Below are 17,946 nucleotides of genomic sequence, written 5' to 3'. Positions count from 1 at the left end.
GTAGCAGGTGAGCTGCCAAGCCTGGCTTCCTGTGTCATGGGGCCTTTGACATTTGGAATTGTGGGCATCTGCAGCCCTAGCATCCTGGGCTCGCAAGGTGTACAAAGTCTTTAAAGCCCAGAGGGAGAAAAACTAAGGGCGGACAGAGCCTCACATGTGTGTAACAGGCGAAGGCTGGGCAGGTTTGGGGCGAGGATTCAGCCTGACTGGCTACCCTGTCCCCTCATAGCCCCTTTCTATGACTCCAGGCTCCGTGGAAGACTGCTCAGCCTGGCCTGCTCCTGCCCCCCTTTCAGGAGTCCCTGCTTCCTGATGTGGCCTTCCTGTCCTTGCCTGCACCCTCTAGTGATGAGGGTCTCACCCTCTCAATCATAGGGCCTCTTACAACAGATCAGGTGGTGACTGAGGGAGCATTTTTGCCTGGCTCCGGTCCATCACTGGGCTCCCCAGCAGAATTTGGGATCTAGTGACTCCACATGAGGGCATGCCTGGCCAGTTTGTGTGTGTGCACCCCGAGACGTGTGTCTGTCAGGATAGTAGTGTGTCTGTGTATTTTTGCATCCGCACATGTCCTAAGGGAGGCGATGTATGATCCTAACATATGCACACAGGTGGGGATTTGAAACTGTACGCACCATACAGTTTCAGTGGTGACTTGCTGTAGTGTGTGCAAATTTATCAAGGCCTGTGTGCACACATACACGTGCCCATGCGTACTGGTATTGTGGGGACTCCAACAGCATGAGTGTATTTGTGAGTGCGTGTGATGTGGGTGGTGAATTGGCATGTGTGTTATTTGTGTACTGTCAGGTGTGAGCCAGTGTGTGCTTGTGCTGTGTTTGCACGCGCTGCCAAGAGGCTGAGCCCCCTAGAATGTCAGCTCCATTAGTGCTCAGATGCTCGTCAGTTTCATCTACGACTGAATCCCCAACATCTGAAACAGTGCCAGGTGCCTAATAGGCGCTCAGCAAGTGTTTGCTGTGTTAGTAAATAGATGAGGCCTGCATGAGCTTCTGTACTGCCAGGCGCTGAGCACATGTGCTGCCCGCGCTGACTCACCCCTAGTGGACCCTGGACAGTAGGGTTACAGGACACCCCAAATCCCTTCCCACTACCCAATCTCTGTCACCCCAGGCCTCTTAGAAAGGGAGAGACTTCAAGGGAGGCAGGCAGAAAAGGAGCAGGGATGGCGTCCTCTCCCCTCTGCGCCAGCTGGGTCAGGACTCTCAGAACCAGGTTCATTATTCTGCCTGGCCTGGGAGGACCCCATTGCACCCTCAAAGGGTTTGCACACCCACCATCACTTAAGCCTGTCATAGGGAACTAGTTAAGTCCAGAGATGCTGAGAAACTTGTTCAGAGTCACACAGCCCAGCGCAGGGGAAGCTGATGTTCAAACCCTACCTCCTGGCCTGGGACTGTCTACTCAGCCTTAAGTCTCATAGATGTGAACGCTCTGAGCCTGCTTCCCTGAGCGTGGCAGAGAGGTCATTCCTGATCCAGGGTTCCAGGGTCACCCTGCAGAGCCCCTCCTAGGCTGCTCTGGGCCTCTGTTTCCTCCTCTGACACCTGGATGTCTGGAGATACCTTGGGAAGAGGGAGTATTTGTCCAGACGGGACAGCTACCAGCTAGAGTCACACTGCAAGGCCTCCCACCTGTGCCCTCGACCACCCTGCAGCCCAGCCAATCCCTGGTCTTCCTGAAGGCTGATCACTTGTTGCCAGGGCAGAACTTGCTCCCTTCAGAGAGCCTCTTTCCCAGCTTCTCTGGGCCTCCTTGTGGGCGTGGGGAGGGGCCAGCCAGGGCCAGGGCCTTCTGGGTGTTCACTCTGTAAGGTCCTGCTAGATGGCACTGGGGTGGCTTGTCCACTCACTCCAGCTGGGTGGGGGGGCAGCCTGGGGGCGGAGAGGAAGTGTCTGTCCCGGGGGATTCTGGGTGACTTTTCTCTCTGTCTCAGTCCGTGTTTTCAGGAAGTGTGTGTGTTGGCCAGGGCTGCAGGGGGGCGGGGGGAGGCAGAGAGCAGGAAGCTAGAGGAGACCAGAGCTGGATTCAGACACAGACACACACGTACACGTACACACATTCACTCACTCTCCCGGACAGACCCACAGTTACACACAGGAACACACACTCAGACAAGTGATCACAGACACTCAGACCCAAATCACGGGTGCACAGAGCCATGCCTGGACCCAGACGCGGCCTCAGACATACCCAGGGAGTGGGGCCGGCCTGTCTGTGAGACCAGCCCAGGTCGGACACAGGCTGCACAGGCAGGGAACGGCACACGCTGGGCCCGGCTGACCAGAGCCACAGGAGTCCTCGGGCCCCGGACCCAGAGGGCGTCAGAGGGTGAGCGAGGGGCCACCGTGGGCTGGGCTGTCGGCCAAGGGAAGGTGGGGAGGCTCCTCTGGCGGGCCTGGGAGGGCAGGAATCCCTGTCTGTCTGTCTGCCACCTCTCCGCAGGCTGGGTTTTCTGTTCCGGTCTCCTCCCCCTCCCTTTTTTACTCTCAGAATTTTCTGTCTTCTTTCACTTTGTCTACATTTTCTGTTTTTCTCCTGCCCTTTCCTTTTCTCCCCTCTCTCTTCGCCCTCTCTGCCCTGGGCTTTCCAGGTCTCCATCTCCCCATAAACCTCTCTCCCGGGTCCACTCGGAGCCCCCTGGGGCCTGTTTCCTGGGCTTCACAGACTGCTCCTCTGTGGGGTCTCTGCCCTTCAGGGATCTGGTGCTGATCTCGGTTCTGGCTCCCTGCACCTCACTGAGGATTGCCTCCAGAGGCTTGGGTGACTTCTCTCAGGGTCAAATTCAAGGGTGCTGTGGCTCTGGGCAGCTCCTACCAGAGCCCCCTTGCCCTCCCCCCAGTCCAGGTGATAGGAAGGCCTGCCAAGGGCTGGCACTTAGCTGGCGACTTCCTAGCCCTCCTTCCAGGGCTGGTGGTGTGGTGTGGGTGCCTGTGTCATTGGGGGGCTCCCCCCAATTGCTGTGGTCCCTAATGAGCTCAATAACCCTGTGCTTGGGCCACTGGGGACATAGAGATTCCTCTAACCAGGTCCTGTCTGTGTACCTGGCTCTGCCCTGCGCCCTTGGCTCATCTTTCCATAGGGCCCAGCAGACACCTGCACCTTCTCCTCCAGCCAGGCCAGCCCTGGGTTGGGGGAGAGGGGCTAGTACAGTTGTGAGCCACCTGAAGGGTGAACTTCCTCCCCCCACTGCCTTCACAAGCCAGCACAGGGTCAGGCCTGGGAAGCAGGAAGAGCTGCCATGGGAGACCTGGGCCTCAGCCCTTTCCTGCCCATGACAGCAAGACTCCCAACTGTGTGAGCTTAGAGGAGGGAGCAGTTTGGGTAGACTTCCTGGTGAAGGAGGTGTGTCCTGAGCACAGGGGAGTCGATGAGGATTAAACAAAAAAAGACTCCCAGCAGGATGTCTGGCACATAGGGGGTACTTAGCAAATGATAGCTATATTGTTCCAGGGTGAAGTACAAAGAGCTGGGTGAAACCTTGGTTTTGAGGGTGGATGCCAGGTCCGTCGGGCACTGCTGTACGGAGGGATGGAGAGCTGCTGACCTCCAGTAATCAGTATGTGAGTGGGGCGATGGTCATTCATTCATTCAGAACACAGTCAAGGAAGCCCCCTCTGTGTTGGGTGATGCTGTGGCGTGGAGAGGGATTGGCCTGAGGGGACTCACAGCATATGCAAAAGCTGAGAGGCATACTGCAGACATCATGTCTAAGCAAGTGAGACCCCAAGAAGGGCTTTCTCTGCTGTGGCTTGGGCAGAAGTAAGTAGGACAGAGCCCGGAAAGCGCTAGAGGGGCTGACCCTTGGGCCTCATGATGGAGAAGGAAGGACGAGGGCAGCCACGGAGGAAGAAAGAAACGTAGGGCTGAGGCCTGGGCCCCAAGTAGGATGAGGAAGTGGGCAGTTGGGAAAGATTGCTCCTGTGGGAAGAGGAGGTCAGAAGAGGAGGCAGATGTGTCCAAATCAGAGTCTGATCCCACCTCTTGGCCCTGCTGGTGAAAATCCAGGAGCTGGGTTTGGGCTGGGTCCCTCCAAGGCCTGTGTGACCCTGTAGGCGGAAAGCCCTGATTCCAGGACAGGGTATAGGCCTGAATCCTTGGTCCTCTGAGGTCAGTTCAGTGAAGCAAACATTGACAGATACAACTATACTGAGTGCTCAGAAGTGTGGGGACTGGAGAAGCCTCAGGAGGCCCCTGGGGCATGAAGGGAGGCGCAAAGTGGAGGGGGAAGATGTATGATTTGCACCTTTGGAAGGAGAAGTAGGAGATGGCCAGATGGAGTTGCATTCCTGGTGGAAGGAACAACATATGCAAAAGCCTGGAAATATGCATTTATGGAATGCAGCTCAGTCAAGGATGGCTGGAATGTAAGAGTGGATCAGTTCAAGGCCAGCCTGAGATATTCAGGCTGCCCCACTCTGCAGCCCTGCCCATCTACCCTTATGGTGTTTGACATAAATAGAAAGGAGTGAAGGGAGAGCCAGGGGCCACCCTGGAGGAGAGGGCTATGGGACAGGTTCCTGGCCCATCCTGTGGGGCCTGAGCCTCCTTCAGCCACAGGCAGGGTGAGAAAGTTGTGCTGGTGACATGTGGCAGTTGGCTCTCCTTACTGAGTTATCAGTGAGCCTGGAAGCAGACCAGAGAGGAACCTGAGGCTCAGAGGTAAAGTGACCTGCTTTGTAAGGACACAAACTGATGTGAGGTCTAGCTGGGATGCAAGCCCAGACCCACCTGGCTGCAAAGCTCTGTCTCTTACCTACAGTGACCACAAATCTCATTTCATCCAGGACAGGCCTGCTTACATCTGTTGCCCTGACATAGTTATTAATAGGGCTTCTTTTAACTGTCAGAAATGTTCTGGTTTATATGATTAATTATATGGTCACTCTACTCTTACCCATTCTGGCTCAGGACCCTCATATATCCCTCAACCCACAGATACAAGGTTGGCTGTGTGTATTTGCCCTACACCAATAAAACAAACCTTCTTAGGCTGAGGGCCCAGGCTGGAGTGGGCCTGCCCAGGAGTGCCCAGATCCATATGTCACTTGGATAGAGGAGAAAGGGGCTTAAGGAGCAGAGGAGCCAGGAATGAGGGGGTGAGCAGCTCTGTGTGGGCATCTTGGAGGCTACCTAGAAGAGGCCCATTGAGCCGTATTTTGAGGTACAGATAGGCTTTCCATGGACTGAGATGTAAGGAGAGGGCAGGGAGATGCAGGCAGGAGGAAGTGGTGTGAGGGAAGGCTCATAGGAGGGACCACTGAGTCCCTGCTCAGGTTTGGGACTGATCTACTGGTCTTGTGGGGTCAGAGATCAGTGGGGAACATCCCAGCTGGACCTTAGCCACAGACTGGAGCTGGGGCTGCTCTAAGGGGTGCAGGCACTGAGTGGCTGGGTTAGGGTCATTCTGTGGGCACTGCCCCTTCCCCTGGGATATTCCCACATCCGTGCCTTCCTGATACCACTTCTCCTTTCCTGGGCCTGGCTCTGACTCAGCATGACCCTGGTCCCCTATGGTAGGCAGGCGGGGGGTCAGCTTGGAGGCTTCCTGGAGGAGGTGTCTATGATGAGGTCGGGAGGCCCATGGGGCCTCTTTCTCCCACCTTCTTGGCACATAGCCCTCTTCCTGCAAAGGCTTTGCTGGGAGAGGAGCCCTTAGCGTCTGTTCCCCTCTCCTTTCTTACCGTGGTAACACAGCCATCAGAGCTGTGATCACGTTTCCTTTTGGATGGAACATCAACCCTAGAGCTTCCTGGATCCTGAGTTGGGTGCCAGTGTGAGGAGACGGGCCTCAGAGAAGCCCTCAGATCCTGGCTGTGGCCTCCTCATTTGCCACTGGTGGTTGAGCTTTCAGCTGTGGTGCTGGATTTCCTGGGTGCAAATCCCAGCTGTGGGACCAAGGACAAATTAACTTCGTGTCTCTGTGCCTCCGTTTCCTCATCTGTAAAGTGGGAATAGCAATAAGCCATACGTTACTGAATGAATGAATCCACGTAAAGCACCTAGAAGACAGCTGGGAAAACACACACACACACACATAATTAATAAGAATTAATTAATCCAGGTCTTCATTTATTTATTCATCCCTGCTGAGTGCTGGGCATGCAGTAGTGAAGAAGATGGGTGTGGCACTTGTCTTAGGGAGCCCACATGCTGGGGAGCCAGGCCTCAGGAAGGGCAGGACCCTCTCATAAGATCAGGCAGTGATGGGGGAGGACTGGGGGCCAGAGATGGGAGGACCGATGCCGCTTGGGCTCCGAGGATACTCTGCTGCCATCACCTTTGCCTCAGCACTGGCCCTCAGTCCTGGGGGAGGTGGGGAGCCAGGCCCACTCAGGCTGCTTGGTATTGGAAGGGCAGAGCCTGTCTGTCCCCCCTGCTCTGAGCCAGTCTGACTGGTCCTGGTCCAACAGCTTGGAGCTCTGCTGTCAGCTGATCACAGACTGGGCCCCCAAGGGCCCCTTCCTCTTGGAGTCTGGGAGACTGTGTGGTCTCCAAGGACATTGTACTTGGCTAGCTGGGGGGCCGACACCGCAGGTCATGCCCTTAGGCCTGTGTGTGCTCACTCAGCCTTTCATTTGCTTCTCTCCCCACCCTGTCCGCCAACCTATCCACCTACCCATCCACCCCCCACCCACCCATCCAACATGCTCTTTTTGCTCACTCAGCCAGGCCCTATGGGTGGACTATGGGGATAAAGAGTCAAGTCCAAGGCTGCCCCTGCCCTAAAGAGACTCAGGGTCAAGTCGGGGAGACAGCCTAGTACAGTGTCCATCAGCGGGTCTTCATAGGTCCAGCTAAACCCCTACCCTAGGCCCCCTTGGCATCAGATTCCCTGAAAAGCATATAGAGAGGGAATAACTAGCCACCAGGACAGCAGCAGGTCTTCCTCTGCTGTGGGGTCCTTGTGGCAGTCAGTGCCACTGTCCACACATCTGTCCAGGAGCTGTTCTCTGTGGTCCTCCAGGGGCAGTTCAGGGATGAGGGATGAGACTCACAGCCAACAGGTGTGGGCGCCACCCTGGCTTAGAGAACTCTTGCCCCAAGGGGCCAGTATGTCTTGTAACAACCGCACAAGTGTGGTTTCAGGTCCCTGCACAGGCTGTGCCCGGTTATGAGCCACCACACTCTGGGAAGTCCAAAGCTCCGACTTCTCCCCCAGGTCAAGAGACCACTTACAGTTTCTCCTTAGTCTAGGTGCAGTTCCACACTCAGGCCACTTTTGCCAAAGGCACTGTTGCCTCAGAGCATGGCTGACATACCACTTTTAGCAGGTTTCTGGGGGAAAGAGTTTTTTTGTTCATTCTTTACCCTTGGAGAGGAAGGAGATAGGGTGCAGGGTAATGTGGAAGTAGCCAGGTGTCCTAAGAAGCACCCAGACTGTGGACTCAGGGTTCAGGTCCTGGCTTAGATGCTAGCACAGTACGTGGCACAAAGGAGGGAGGTAGTAAAAAGCAAAAGTTACTTGGAATAATTCATCTAAAGCTCATATCAGAGGGGAACATGGGCAGGGCCTGGAGGAGCAGGAAGGGGTCAGGAAAAACTTTCAGAGAAGGGGCAATTGAGAAAGAAGTTAAAGAATGAGTAGATGTTCTCTGATCAGAGACCAGGGAGCAAGGTATTCCTGCAGGAGGCAACAGCAGGAGCAAAGGTCCGGCATCATGGTCATGCCCCAGCCCTTCCTTGCCTTCTCGGCGGTCACACACTGTCAGCCACTGCCAGGAGCACTGGGGCAGTGGACCAGGCTGAGATCACCAGGGAAGAAAGTTGCCCACCCGCTCCGATGCTCTTCCTCAGCCCCTGCTGGATGCTGGCAGAGACAGCAGTTGGGGCCAGGCTTCTAGAGCTCAGGCACCTGTTCCGGCTGGTGGTCTCTGTGCATCCTGTGTGCTGACGCACGACACGCCTTGTCATGGTTAATCCTCCAGCCACCCTGCCACAACAGTTTTGTAGTCCTTATTTTACAGATGAGGAAACCGAGGCTCAGAAAGGCTAGGTGCTTGCCCCAGGACAGACAGGAACTGAGACTGAGGCGAGGTTGAAACCCACGTCTCTGATGTCCTTTGGAGACGCTCAGCCTGCAGGAAGCAGTGTGATCTGTGCTGAGACAGACAGACAGGAGCACTGTGGCTGTGGGAGTTCAGGTACCTTGAACCTGGCCTTGGAGTCAGAGAAGGCTTCTGGGCGGAGTGATAGCAGAGATGAGAAGTGTGGTGGGTTCAGGTGAGTTTGAGGGGTCCTGGGGGATGGTGAATATTCAAGACGAGAGAAGATGGTCTTGATCCAGAGACCCACGGCTTATGGCCTCAGGACTTGGTTTCTAAGGCTCTGGTCTGTGCCCTTGGCCTTGATGCCCATTTCAGTCCTGCGCCATCCATTCTCCAACAGACACCTTCTTATCCTTAAAATCTCAGGTCCAGGGACTTCCCTGGTGGCACAGTGGTTAAGAATCCGCCTGCCAATGCAGGGGACACGGGTTCGGTCGCTGGTCCGGGAAGATCCCACATGCCGTGGAGCAACTAAGCCCGTGTGCCACAACTACTGAGCCTGTGCTCTAGAGGCCGCGAGCCACAGCTGCTGAGCCTGCGTACCACAACTACTGACGCCTGTGCGCCTAGAGCCCGTGCTCCACAACAAGAGAAGCCACTGCAACGAGAAGCCCACGCACTGCAACTAAGGGTAGCCCCCGCTCGCCGCAACTAGAGAAAGCCCATGCGCAGCAACAAAGACCTAATGCAGCCAAAAATAAAAATAAATAAATAAATAAAAGCTCAGGTCCAGCCTTCCCTGACTCCCAGGCTAGGATGCACACCCCCCCCCACCCCTTTCTGGTCTTCATCTCTCTTTTAGAGTGGAGATCCAGTGGGTACATGTGGCTAAAACTTAGCACTTCGGGGACAGGTGACCCTGTCCCAGCAAGGCAGGGCCAGCTCATGAAGCCAAAGAAGGTGCCTGCTCTGGAGAGCTTGGAGGGTTTGGGGCAGGGGAGTGAGGCAGGGAGGGCTCTGTCTGAGTGTGTGGAATGAATGAGTTGTGCAGCTGCTCATGTGAGCTGGGGGGCGCAGTGGGTTTGAGTCCTGGTTCTGTCGCAGTGTCGCTGGCACAGTGACTCAGCCGCACTGAACTTGATGCCCAACTTTTGGTCTGTTCCCAGCCTTCCTGCCAAGGAAGAAGAGTTACTGTCACCGCCACCATCATTCCCTCCCCAGCCAGAGCCTGAGGAACCCCCGGCCATCTTCCCTCGGGGGCCTTCCCAGCCCCCATCTCCACCTCCCAGCCCCCCAGAGATTCCCCCGAAGCCTCTCTGCGTGCCCCCAGAGTTTGGTGAGTGCCGTAGCAAAGCATGGGGCTCTGGGTGGGTGGCCTGGGATCAGGGCTGGAGAGTCTGCAAGGGCGTAAGGATCGTGCTTCCCGTTCTGTTGGGCCCTGCCACCGACCCACTCTGTGGCCCTGGACAGGTGAGCATCTTCCCTTCATCCTCAGAATGGAGACAGCACCCAGCTCTCTGACCTATTGACTGTTAGGTGTGGGCAGATGGCAGACTTCTTGATTTGCCCGTGGTTTAAAGTCTGAGACTGTTTTCCATGGTCATGGGCAGTTTGCTTTTCCTTGGATTGTCCACTTTTTCTTGTCTCGATTCGGGTTGCTTTTTTTTAGCTTTTTTAAGACAGTCCCTACCCTGACCCCCAAGCTTGCTGCCCAGTCAGACCTCCCTGTGATGGCCTGGCCTCTCCTTTGGCCGCCCCCTAGTGCTGTCCTGTGAAGCCCCGAGAATATAAATAGCACTTCCTGTCCTTTGTGCCTTTTTTTGAAAGCCAAGCCAGGGTGGGGCAGGGTCTTTCTTAGGCTGGGGGAGGCCAGGCTTCTTTGCCTCTGAGTCTCCCCCTCCCCTCTATCTCCCCAGATGACCCTGACTACGATGAGGTCCCAGAGGAGGGGCCGAGGGCCCCAGCTGCCGTGATGACCAAGAAGGTGGGTCAGGCAGTGGTTAGGGTTTGGGCTGTCTGCCTGTCAGTGTGGAGGGCAGGCTACCCAGGCGCCTTTCAGACCCTGGGGACCACCAGATAGAGAGTAGGTAGCCGGCTCCCTGGAGAGTCCTCTTCCCCACTGTCTTGCTCTGTGGGGGTCTGGGGGCTCTGTTTTGTGGCTCCAGATCCAGTCTTCAGCTGCATCTGGATGGCTGTGTGGCCCCTTCTCTCTCTTGGTGTTTGGAGCACATCTGTCTTGGGGTGTCCCTCTGTCTCTGTTTCACTTTCTGTGTCCCCGTGTCACCCTCTTTCTGAGTGCCTTAATTTTCCATCCATGTGTCTTTTTCTCTATCCCTTTATCTTTCTGTCTTTGTCTCTCACCTGGGCCCGTGCCTGCACTGGTTTTCTCTGTCCCTGTGACCCCATCTCCCTGGGTCCCTATGCAGACTGCTGGGGGCTGGGGAGGAGAGGAGTGTGAGGAAAGAGAAGTAAATGTGCAGAGTTGTGTGGGTCCAGGATGGAGTGGACAGAGGGGGATGTGGCAGCCCCTAGTTGGGTGTGATCTGGGGCTTGGAGGGGAGCATGACACTGAGCGGGTCTGGGGAACAGGAGGACCCCCCAGTGAGCCAAGTCCCGCGGGCCGTGCGTGTGGCCAGTCTGCTGAGCGAGGGGGAGGAGCTGTCCGGGGACGACCAAGGGGATGAAGACGAGGATGGCCACGCCTACGAGGACATCCCCAAGTAAGCGTCCTCTTCTCTCGGGTGGTTCTCCCACCCAGCTATCCTCCTTCCCCAAGCCCGGCCTAGCCTCTCCGTGTCCTCCGCCCCCACCCCATGGGAGCCCCCACTCTGGCCTCCTCACTCCCTCTCTTCTCCCCCCAGTGGTGGATGGCACACTAGCAGCCTGAGCTCATCCTTGCCCAGCAGCCTCCTGCTTCCTGATCTCCCACCGCACCCCATGGACGGGCTGCCTGTGGGCCCCACTCCCAGCCCACCGGTCATCAAGGCTGGCTGGCTGGACAAGAACCCACCGCAAGGGTGAGTGAAGCCTGGTGGGTCCTACTGGTGCTCTGCATGGTGTGGGCTCTAGTATACTGGTATCGCGGATCAGAAAACCACAGGGGACAGGGTTATTGGAGCAGGTCTCCCTCCAGGCAGACTGTAACTGCTGATCATCCCCACCAGACCTATGCTTTATTACCCTTAACACTGAGAAGTCCTTTCTCTGGCGGTCCAGTGGTTAAGACTGCGCTCCCAATGCAGGGGGCACGGGTTTGATCCCTAGTTGGGGAACTAAGATCCCTCATGCTGCACAGAGCAGCCAAAAAAAAAAAAAAAAAATCCCGAAACTGGGAAGTCCTACTTTGAGTCTGACATCAATCACTCTTGCTGTAGGTAAAAGTTCATCTTCTCAGTGACCACTTGGGATCCTTCCTCCCTTGGACCTGGCTGTTCCTAACTTTGTATGTGGCTTCCAGAGGGGGCTAGGGTGATCCCGGAGCCTCTCCCTAATTCCCAGTCCTTTGCTCTGTTGTCCCTCTGCCTCTGCCTCTCCAGATCTTATATCTATCAGAAGCGATGGGTGAGACTGGATACCGATCACCTACGATACTTTGATAGTAACAAGGTGAGGCCCGTGTTCGTCCGTGATATGACCCTGCTTCAGCCTGGTCTTGGGTTGAACCCCAACACTGGACCCAGGTGGAGTCCGTCCCTAGATGAGTCCTCACCAGAGCTGTAGTGTGACTCCTTGAACTGTGTCCTCCTGGCCCATTGGCCAGCCTTGGCCTTGGCCAGGGTTGGTGTAGGGGCTGTCACCACCTGTGGGAGGTGGGGCTGCAACCTTCATTTCAACAGAGGTTGAGGGAGTCAAGGAGGGGCTGGGCCTCTGTGGGCCTCACCCCACAGTCGGCTCCTCTCTCTCCCCCAGGATGCCTACTCAAAGCGCTTTGTCCCTGTGGCCTGCATCTCCCGAGTGGCTGCTATTGGGGACCAAAAGTTTGAAGTGATCACGAACAACCGGACCTTTGCCTTCCGGGCGGAGAGTGATGGTAGGGAGGGGGGGGCAGGAGGAGGACTGGCAGTTTGGCTTGAGAAGTGAGGGAGGAGAACCAGGGCACATCTGCTCCCCCCACGTCAAACCGAGAGAGGAGTCAACCCTCTGTGAGGTGGGGGAGGGGAGGGCCTCCTCTGTCCAGCTTTGTGCTGAGTCCTCAGAACCACACATCCCCATTTACAGGGGAGAAGCAGGCTCAGAGAGGCCAAGCGCCTTGCCCACCCTAAGTGGCACAGCTGGGATTGGAGCCTGAGCTTGTCCAAGTCAGAGAACTTAGAGATAGGTGGGCCAGCCTGGGTGGGCTTTCTGGCAGAGGTGTTGCCTGAGGGGCCTGGAATGGGGAACCCTTAGGGGGATCCCCACCAGGCTGAGCTGGGGCTTGCCCCTTCCCCTGTGCCTGCAGCGGAGCGGAAGGAGTGGATGCAGGCCCTGCAGCAGGCGGTGGCTGAGCAGCGTGCTCGGGCCCGACTGTCTAGTGCTCATCCGTTGGGAGTTCAAGGCTCAGAGCCCCCTGACCGCGCCGGCAGCCTGGAGCTACGTGGCTTCAAGAATAGACTCTATGTGGCCGTGGTTGGGGACAAAGTGCAGCTTTACAAGAATCTGGAGGTGCGACTGGTCAGCCAGGCTGCCGAACCTCTCCCGTTTCCCCTGCCCACTTAGTCCCTTAGCCCTGCCCCCCACCCACCTGGTCCTTCAGCCCCAACCCCTGCCCACCTGTTCCCTCAACCCCACCCACCTGGTCCCTCTACCCCGCCCACCTGGTTCCTCAGCCCCTCAGCCCCGCCCACCTGGTCCCTCAAGCCCCCACCTCACCTAACCTTGTCCCTCAGCCCTGCCCACCTGGTCACCCAGCCCCGCCCTTTCCCTTTCCCCCTTCCCCTGACCCAGCTCTTTGCCTGCCCCGCTTCCTGCCCCTAGTTCTGACTCCTCTCCTGCCTGGTCCCTGAGCATTACCCTCCCATCACCGCCCTGGCTCTTGCACCTCTTACTTATTGCTACATGGCCTCTGATCAAGGTCCATTTACCCATGCCCAGATTCCTGAGCCCTCCCTTATCTCCTTCCTGGGCACTTTCTAGTCCCTAAAGTACCACCTCCCCCTCCTCTCTGCCCCCTCCCTGGGCCTTGAGCCCCACCCCTCAGGCTTGCCCTCACCCCTTCCCACCTACTGCCAGGAGTACCACCTGGGCATCGGCATCACCTTCATCGACATGAGCGTGGGCAACGTGAAGGAAGCAGCAGACCGACGCGGCTTCGACCTCACCACCCCCTACCGCATCTTCAGGTGAGCCTCCCTCATTGTTCACCTGCATCCTCACTCCCTCCCAGTATTTTCTTCTTGCATATGTAGGAAGCTGCCCCTTCTTCTAGGATGGATTTCTCCCCTCTCTTCCCAGCCCTACCCACCCTGCTGGGCCTTTACCTTCACTTGCTAACCTGCTCTGATCTCTTCCTTCTAAGAAATCTCACTTATACCCCCCTCCCTCTGTCCATCACTGTCCCCCCTTCCCTGCCACAGTGCTTCCATATGGGCTTTCTGCACCGCCCACTCACCCTGCTATCCCCTCCAGCCTGCCCTGCTCCCTCAAAAGTGCGTGTCTGTCAATAATAGTTGCTTGCGATCAAAGGCTGCTCTTCACTCCCTATCTCGTGCCCATCCTGGGTGCTTTTCCCTGAGCCTCCAAGACTCTACCATCTTGGTTTCCTCTGACCTCAGCCGTCCCTCAGTGATCTGTCTCTGTCCTCTGTCTTCTACCTAGATGGACTCGCCCACTCCCAGGCCTTCAGCCACTGCCTCTGAGGCACTGTGCCATGCCTGGGTTTAAATCCTGTGTATCAGCTCAGCTGCCGTGACGGAATACCACAGACCCAGGGTCTTAAACAACAGAAGTTTATTTTCTCACAGTTCTGGAGGCTGGAAGTCCAAGGTCAAGATTTTGTCAGGGTTAGTTTCTGGCAAGGTCTCTCTTCCTAGCTTGTAAGTGGCCGCCGCTTCACTGTGTCCTCACACGGCCCTTCCTCTGTGCACGTGGAAAGAGAGAGAGATGTCTGGCGTCCCTTCCTCTCTTTATAAAAAAAACCTGCTCTTAGGACATTATTTAACCTTAGTTACCTCCCTAATGGCCGTATTTCCAGATACAGTCACACGGGGGTTTGAGGCTGAAGCTCAATTTCTGTGAATTTCAGGGGGACGCGCTTCAGTCTGTAACATCTGGGGTCCATCCTTGGGTCACTTCATGACCTGGGCAAATCACTTGGCCTCTCTGTGCCTCAGTTTCCTCATCTGTGAGGCAGTCTCTGTAAAGCTGTATCTGATACAGCGTGCGGTGACTGCTCAGTCTAAACGATGTCACCCCTCCTCCAGCAGCATCTCTTTCGCCCTTAGCTCAGATCTCTGCCTTCAGGGTCTTTCTCCTGAGCTCTAGAGCTGCACGTCTAATGGTTCTGTGGACGTTTTCCCCCGTATATTCCTCCCCAGCTCACTGCTTCTCCTTGGGCCCCATCTCCACCCACGGGGACCCCACCTCTCCTACTCATCCCTGTGCAAACCCATCATCACTGCCCCCGTCTTGCCTCCATCACTCCCTCACCTCCGTCTGGCCCCTTTCCTGCAGGCCCTAGGCCTGTGGGCCCTCTGGCCTGGCGCCTGCCTCTTCACCCTTGGGCTGCCTATCTGTGACCGTCAGAGGATCCTTTTTCTTCCTTTTTGTTGAAAGCCAAGTTTGTATTTGTTCATTTCTTAGATTCGTAGTAATCTTTGATTGACGTCTATGGCCTGAGATTCTTTGCCATCCTCCTTAACTACCACACAACTGTAACCAGCCACTTTCTCTGGAGTTTTCCTTCTCTGTCAGCTCTCCAGAGCCCTGCCCATTTCCCTAGATCCTTGTTGTCATGGACCTTAATCAGGTTGATTTGGTGTTCGGCCCCAAGGGCCTCCACCAGCCTGGCGTGCGTGGGCTCCCGCAGTTGGACGCAAGCACGCAGAGATGGGCTTAGCGCTTGGCTGAGGCCTTGGCAGCTCGGAAGATTCAGGCTTCGTGGGCAAGGGTGGTCTCAGCACCTCTCGTAAAGCAGCGTTGACGTCCATTCCATCTCCAGCAGCAATGCCCTCCTCGGCCATGGCAGTGGTAGAGCCGAATCTTGAATGCACACATGTGACTTGGTGGCAGCAGGAAAAGAAAGAGCTAGAGGGAAAACATCTCTGTGTCCCTCACCCCCCTGAAACCCTCTACGGCTTCACTACTGTCCTCTGAGTACACTCTCACCTCCTCTGCATGGCACAGGCTTGCCTTCTCTGTCTCCCAGCTTCTTTTCTGCCAGTACCCCCATCCTGCCCGCAGGCCCTGGAATGCCCTGTGTGCCCTCCTGTCTCTTCACACGTGCTGTTCCCTCTGTCTAGCTAGAACACCTTTCTACCTCTTCACCTGGGTGAGCCCTCCTCATCTGTCAAGGCTTAGCTTGGGCACCATTTCTTCCCAACAGCATTTTCTACTCCCTGGGCAGGGCAGAGCCTCCTCTGGCCCCTCCGCCCCCAGCCCTCATTCACATGTCTCTCAGGTTTGGGGTGTCCTTGCCTTTGTCCACGCCCACCCTCCCCACAGACCCTGGGCGCCTCCCTCTTCCGACAGTCAGCTCTCAATGCATTATTCACCCCCCTTCGTGCTGTGCCACCTCATGCTGCCCCCAAATCCCTCTGAGTCCTTTCCCACCAGTCCCCTACCCCACTCCTGTGTCCCCAGCTTCTTGGCCGAATCGGAGCTGGAGAAGGAGCAGTGGCTGGAGGCCATGCAGAGAGCCATTGCCGAGGCCCTGTCTACCTGGGAGGTGGCTGAGCGCATCTGGGCCATGGCCCCCAACAGATTCTGCGCTGACTGTGGAGCTGCCCAGCCTGACTGGGCCTCCATCAACCTCTGCGTTGTCATCTGCAAGTGCTGTGCAGGTGTGTAGGGGGGTTGGGGTGCCAGACCAGGGCAGGACAGGGCTGAGGTGCTGAGAAGGCAGGTGGTCTGTCTGGCTGGTGGGGCTGGAGCGAGGGCAGTATCAGAGAGCATCGTTTATGAAGTTGCACCTCTGTGTCAAGCCTTTCCCACCGTAATTAACCTGCACGGCAGGGATTCAGCTTCTCACGTCATGAGTGGGGACACCGAGGCACAGAGAGGGGAAATGGCTTCTTCACGGTCACCTGGCAAGTAAGTGAGTCTGGATTTGAGCCCAGGCCTGTTGGAGTCTAGCACGGCTGTCACATCAGAAGAGCGGAAGTAGGCCAGGTCTGGCAGGGCTTTGCAAGCAGAGGGAGGAGCTGGTGTTTTATCCAGAGGGGGATGGGAGGCAGGGGCGGGAGGGACGTGGTCAGATTTGTGCATCCGACTCTGGCTGATGGGTGGAAGCTGCATCAGAGCTGGTGAGACTGGAGACTAGCAAGGAGACTGCTGCCGGATCCACGAGAGAGAGGAGGTGGAGCCTGGTCCCAGAAAGTGAGCATTTGAGAGGCGTTTAGATCTATGGAGGAAGAGTCCCAGGTCATACGCGGAGGATGAGAGAGAAAGAGGGTGGAGCCTCAGATACATTCATCTATTCAACCAGCGTTTATTGAGGGTCTGTGCTGGGCACTGTGCCGAGTGCTGGGAATTCGGCCCCACTGGGAACAGTCTTGGGTGGCTGGAGGTGGGGACCCAGGGGTGCAACAGTTCTGGGAAGTTGCTGTGGGACATCTAGGTCAAATGTCTAGGAGGCCTTGGGCTATGAGGGATGGGTGTGGAAAGCGATGACTCCATTGGAGACCAGATTAGGGAGGCATCGGCTCATGGAAGGAGTGAGGGTGTCCAGAGTGGATGAGATGCTCTGTAGGAGGTTGCAGAGCGAGGTGAGGCCTAAGCCAGAGCCAGGCAGTGCCAGGCACTCATGGTGCCCCCAGCCCAATCCCTGCTCCAGGGGTCCCTTGTGGGATCTGTAGCTGAGCAAGTTTGCGGCCTTCCAAGCCCAACTCCCCCCTCCCCTTTCATTTCACAGAGATTTATTAAGCGCTCACTGTGTCCCAGGCTTTGTTCCAGGCACTGAGGCTAGACCCTAAAGCAGGCAGTCAACATTCCTTCTCTCAGGCAGCTTACATTCTGATGGGGAGAGGCAGAAAATACATACACAAACCAGTAGAAGTATCAGGCAGTAACAAGTGCTAGGTAGAGAACGTGTTTGCCGAGAAGCCCTCTCTGAGGAGGTGACAGGTCAGCTGAGATCTGAATGTCAGGAGGGAGCTAACCTTGGGGAAATGGGGGAAGAGAATCCAGGCAGAAAGAACAGTGAGTGCAAAGGCCCTGAGGTAGGAATGAACATGGATGATTAGAAGAGGGAGGAGAATTTGAGTGTTGGGGGGGAAGGGGAGGCGGAGAGGCATGAGGTGAGAAGAAGCAGGTAAGGAATTTTGATCTAATTCTGGGGAGAATTAAGAGAGTGTCTAAAGCAGGGGTTTGAAGTAAGAGGTTTGCATTTTAAAGAGATCACTCTGGCTGGGTTGTGTGGAGAGTGGCCTGCAGGGGGCCAAGCATGGCTGTAGGGAACCAGCTGGGGGACTACTGCAGGAACCCAGGTGTCAATTACAGGGCTCAATTTTGGGGTGCCCTGGGCAGGAGTGTGTGGGAGATGGAGCTGCAGGCCTAGCCTCTGGGTCCTGCCCATGGCCTCTCCCTGTCTGCCCCCATGGGCACTGGGATCGGGGTGGGGGGGGAGTGCTCATGTAAAGGAGAGAGCCCAGATGACCCCGTGTCTGGCCCTCTGTCTACAGGGGAGCACCGTGGCCTGGGTGCTGGTATCTCCAAGGTGCGGAGCCTGAAGATGGACAGGAAGGTGTGGACGGAAACACTCATCGAGGTGGGGAACCAGCTATGTTTGGGGTCTGCCCCTCTC

The 17,946-nt window shown here is 56.4% G+C and overlaps 1 protein-coding gene and 1 pseudogene across 4 annotated transcripts in view; one reads left to right on the top strand and one right to left on the bottom strand.

Moving 5' to 3' along the window:
• ARAP1 (ArfGAP with RhoGAP domain, ankyrin repeat and PH domain 1) overlaps nt 1-17,946 on the top strand; it is a 57,246-nt gene that overhangs the window by 19,315 nt on the left and 19,985 nt on the right. For all 4 annotated transcript variants that reach the window (XR_016393829.1, XR_016393830.1, XM_089915275.1 and 1 more), the window contains exons 3-12: nt 9,176-9,345; nt 9,926-9,993; nt 10,599-10,729; nt 10,871-11,026; nt 11,546-11,615; nt 11,919-12,039; nt 12,448-12,650; nt 13,218-13,327; nt 15,786-15,985; nt 17,825-17,910. Coding sequence is in view for 2 of the 4 variants with exons in the window: in XM_089915275.1 (XP_089771401.1) it covers nt 9,176-9,345; nt 9,926-9,993; nt 10,599-10,729; nt 10,871-11,026; nt 11,546-11,615; nt 11,919-12,039; nt 12,448-12,650; nt 13,218-13,327; nt 15,786-15,985; nt 17,825-17,910 (1,315 nt within the window). In the remaining 2 variants the exon portion in view is untranslated. The remainder of the gene's footprint in view (nt 1-9,175; nt 9,346-9,925; nt 9,994-10,598; nt 10,730-10,870; nt 11,027-11,545; nt 11,616-11,918; nt 12,040-12,447; nt 12,651-13,217; nt 13,328-15,785; nt 15,986-17,824; nt 17,911-17,946) is intronic.
• Nucleotides 12,448-16,153, bottom strand: LOC149748732 (small ribosomal subunit protein eS12 pseudogene; annotated as a pseudogene).

This window comes from Delphinapterus leucas, chromosome 7 (genome assembly GCF_059928025.1).
Source record: "Delphinapterus leucas isolate spDelLeu-1000000601 "Yukka" chromosome 7, BTC_Dleu_Yukka2, whole genome shotgun sequence".
NCBI lineage: Eukaryota > Metazoa > Chordata > Mammalia > Artiodactyla > Monodontidae > Delphinapterus > Delphinapterus leucas.
This window is presented reverse-complemented; position numbering and strand designations above follow the sequence as displayed.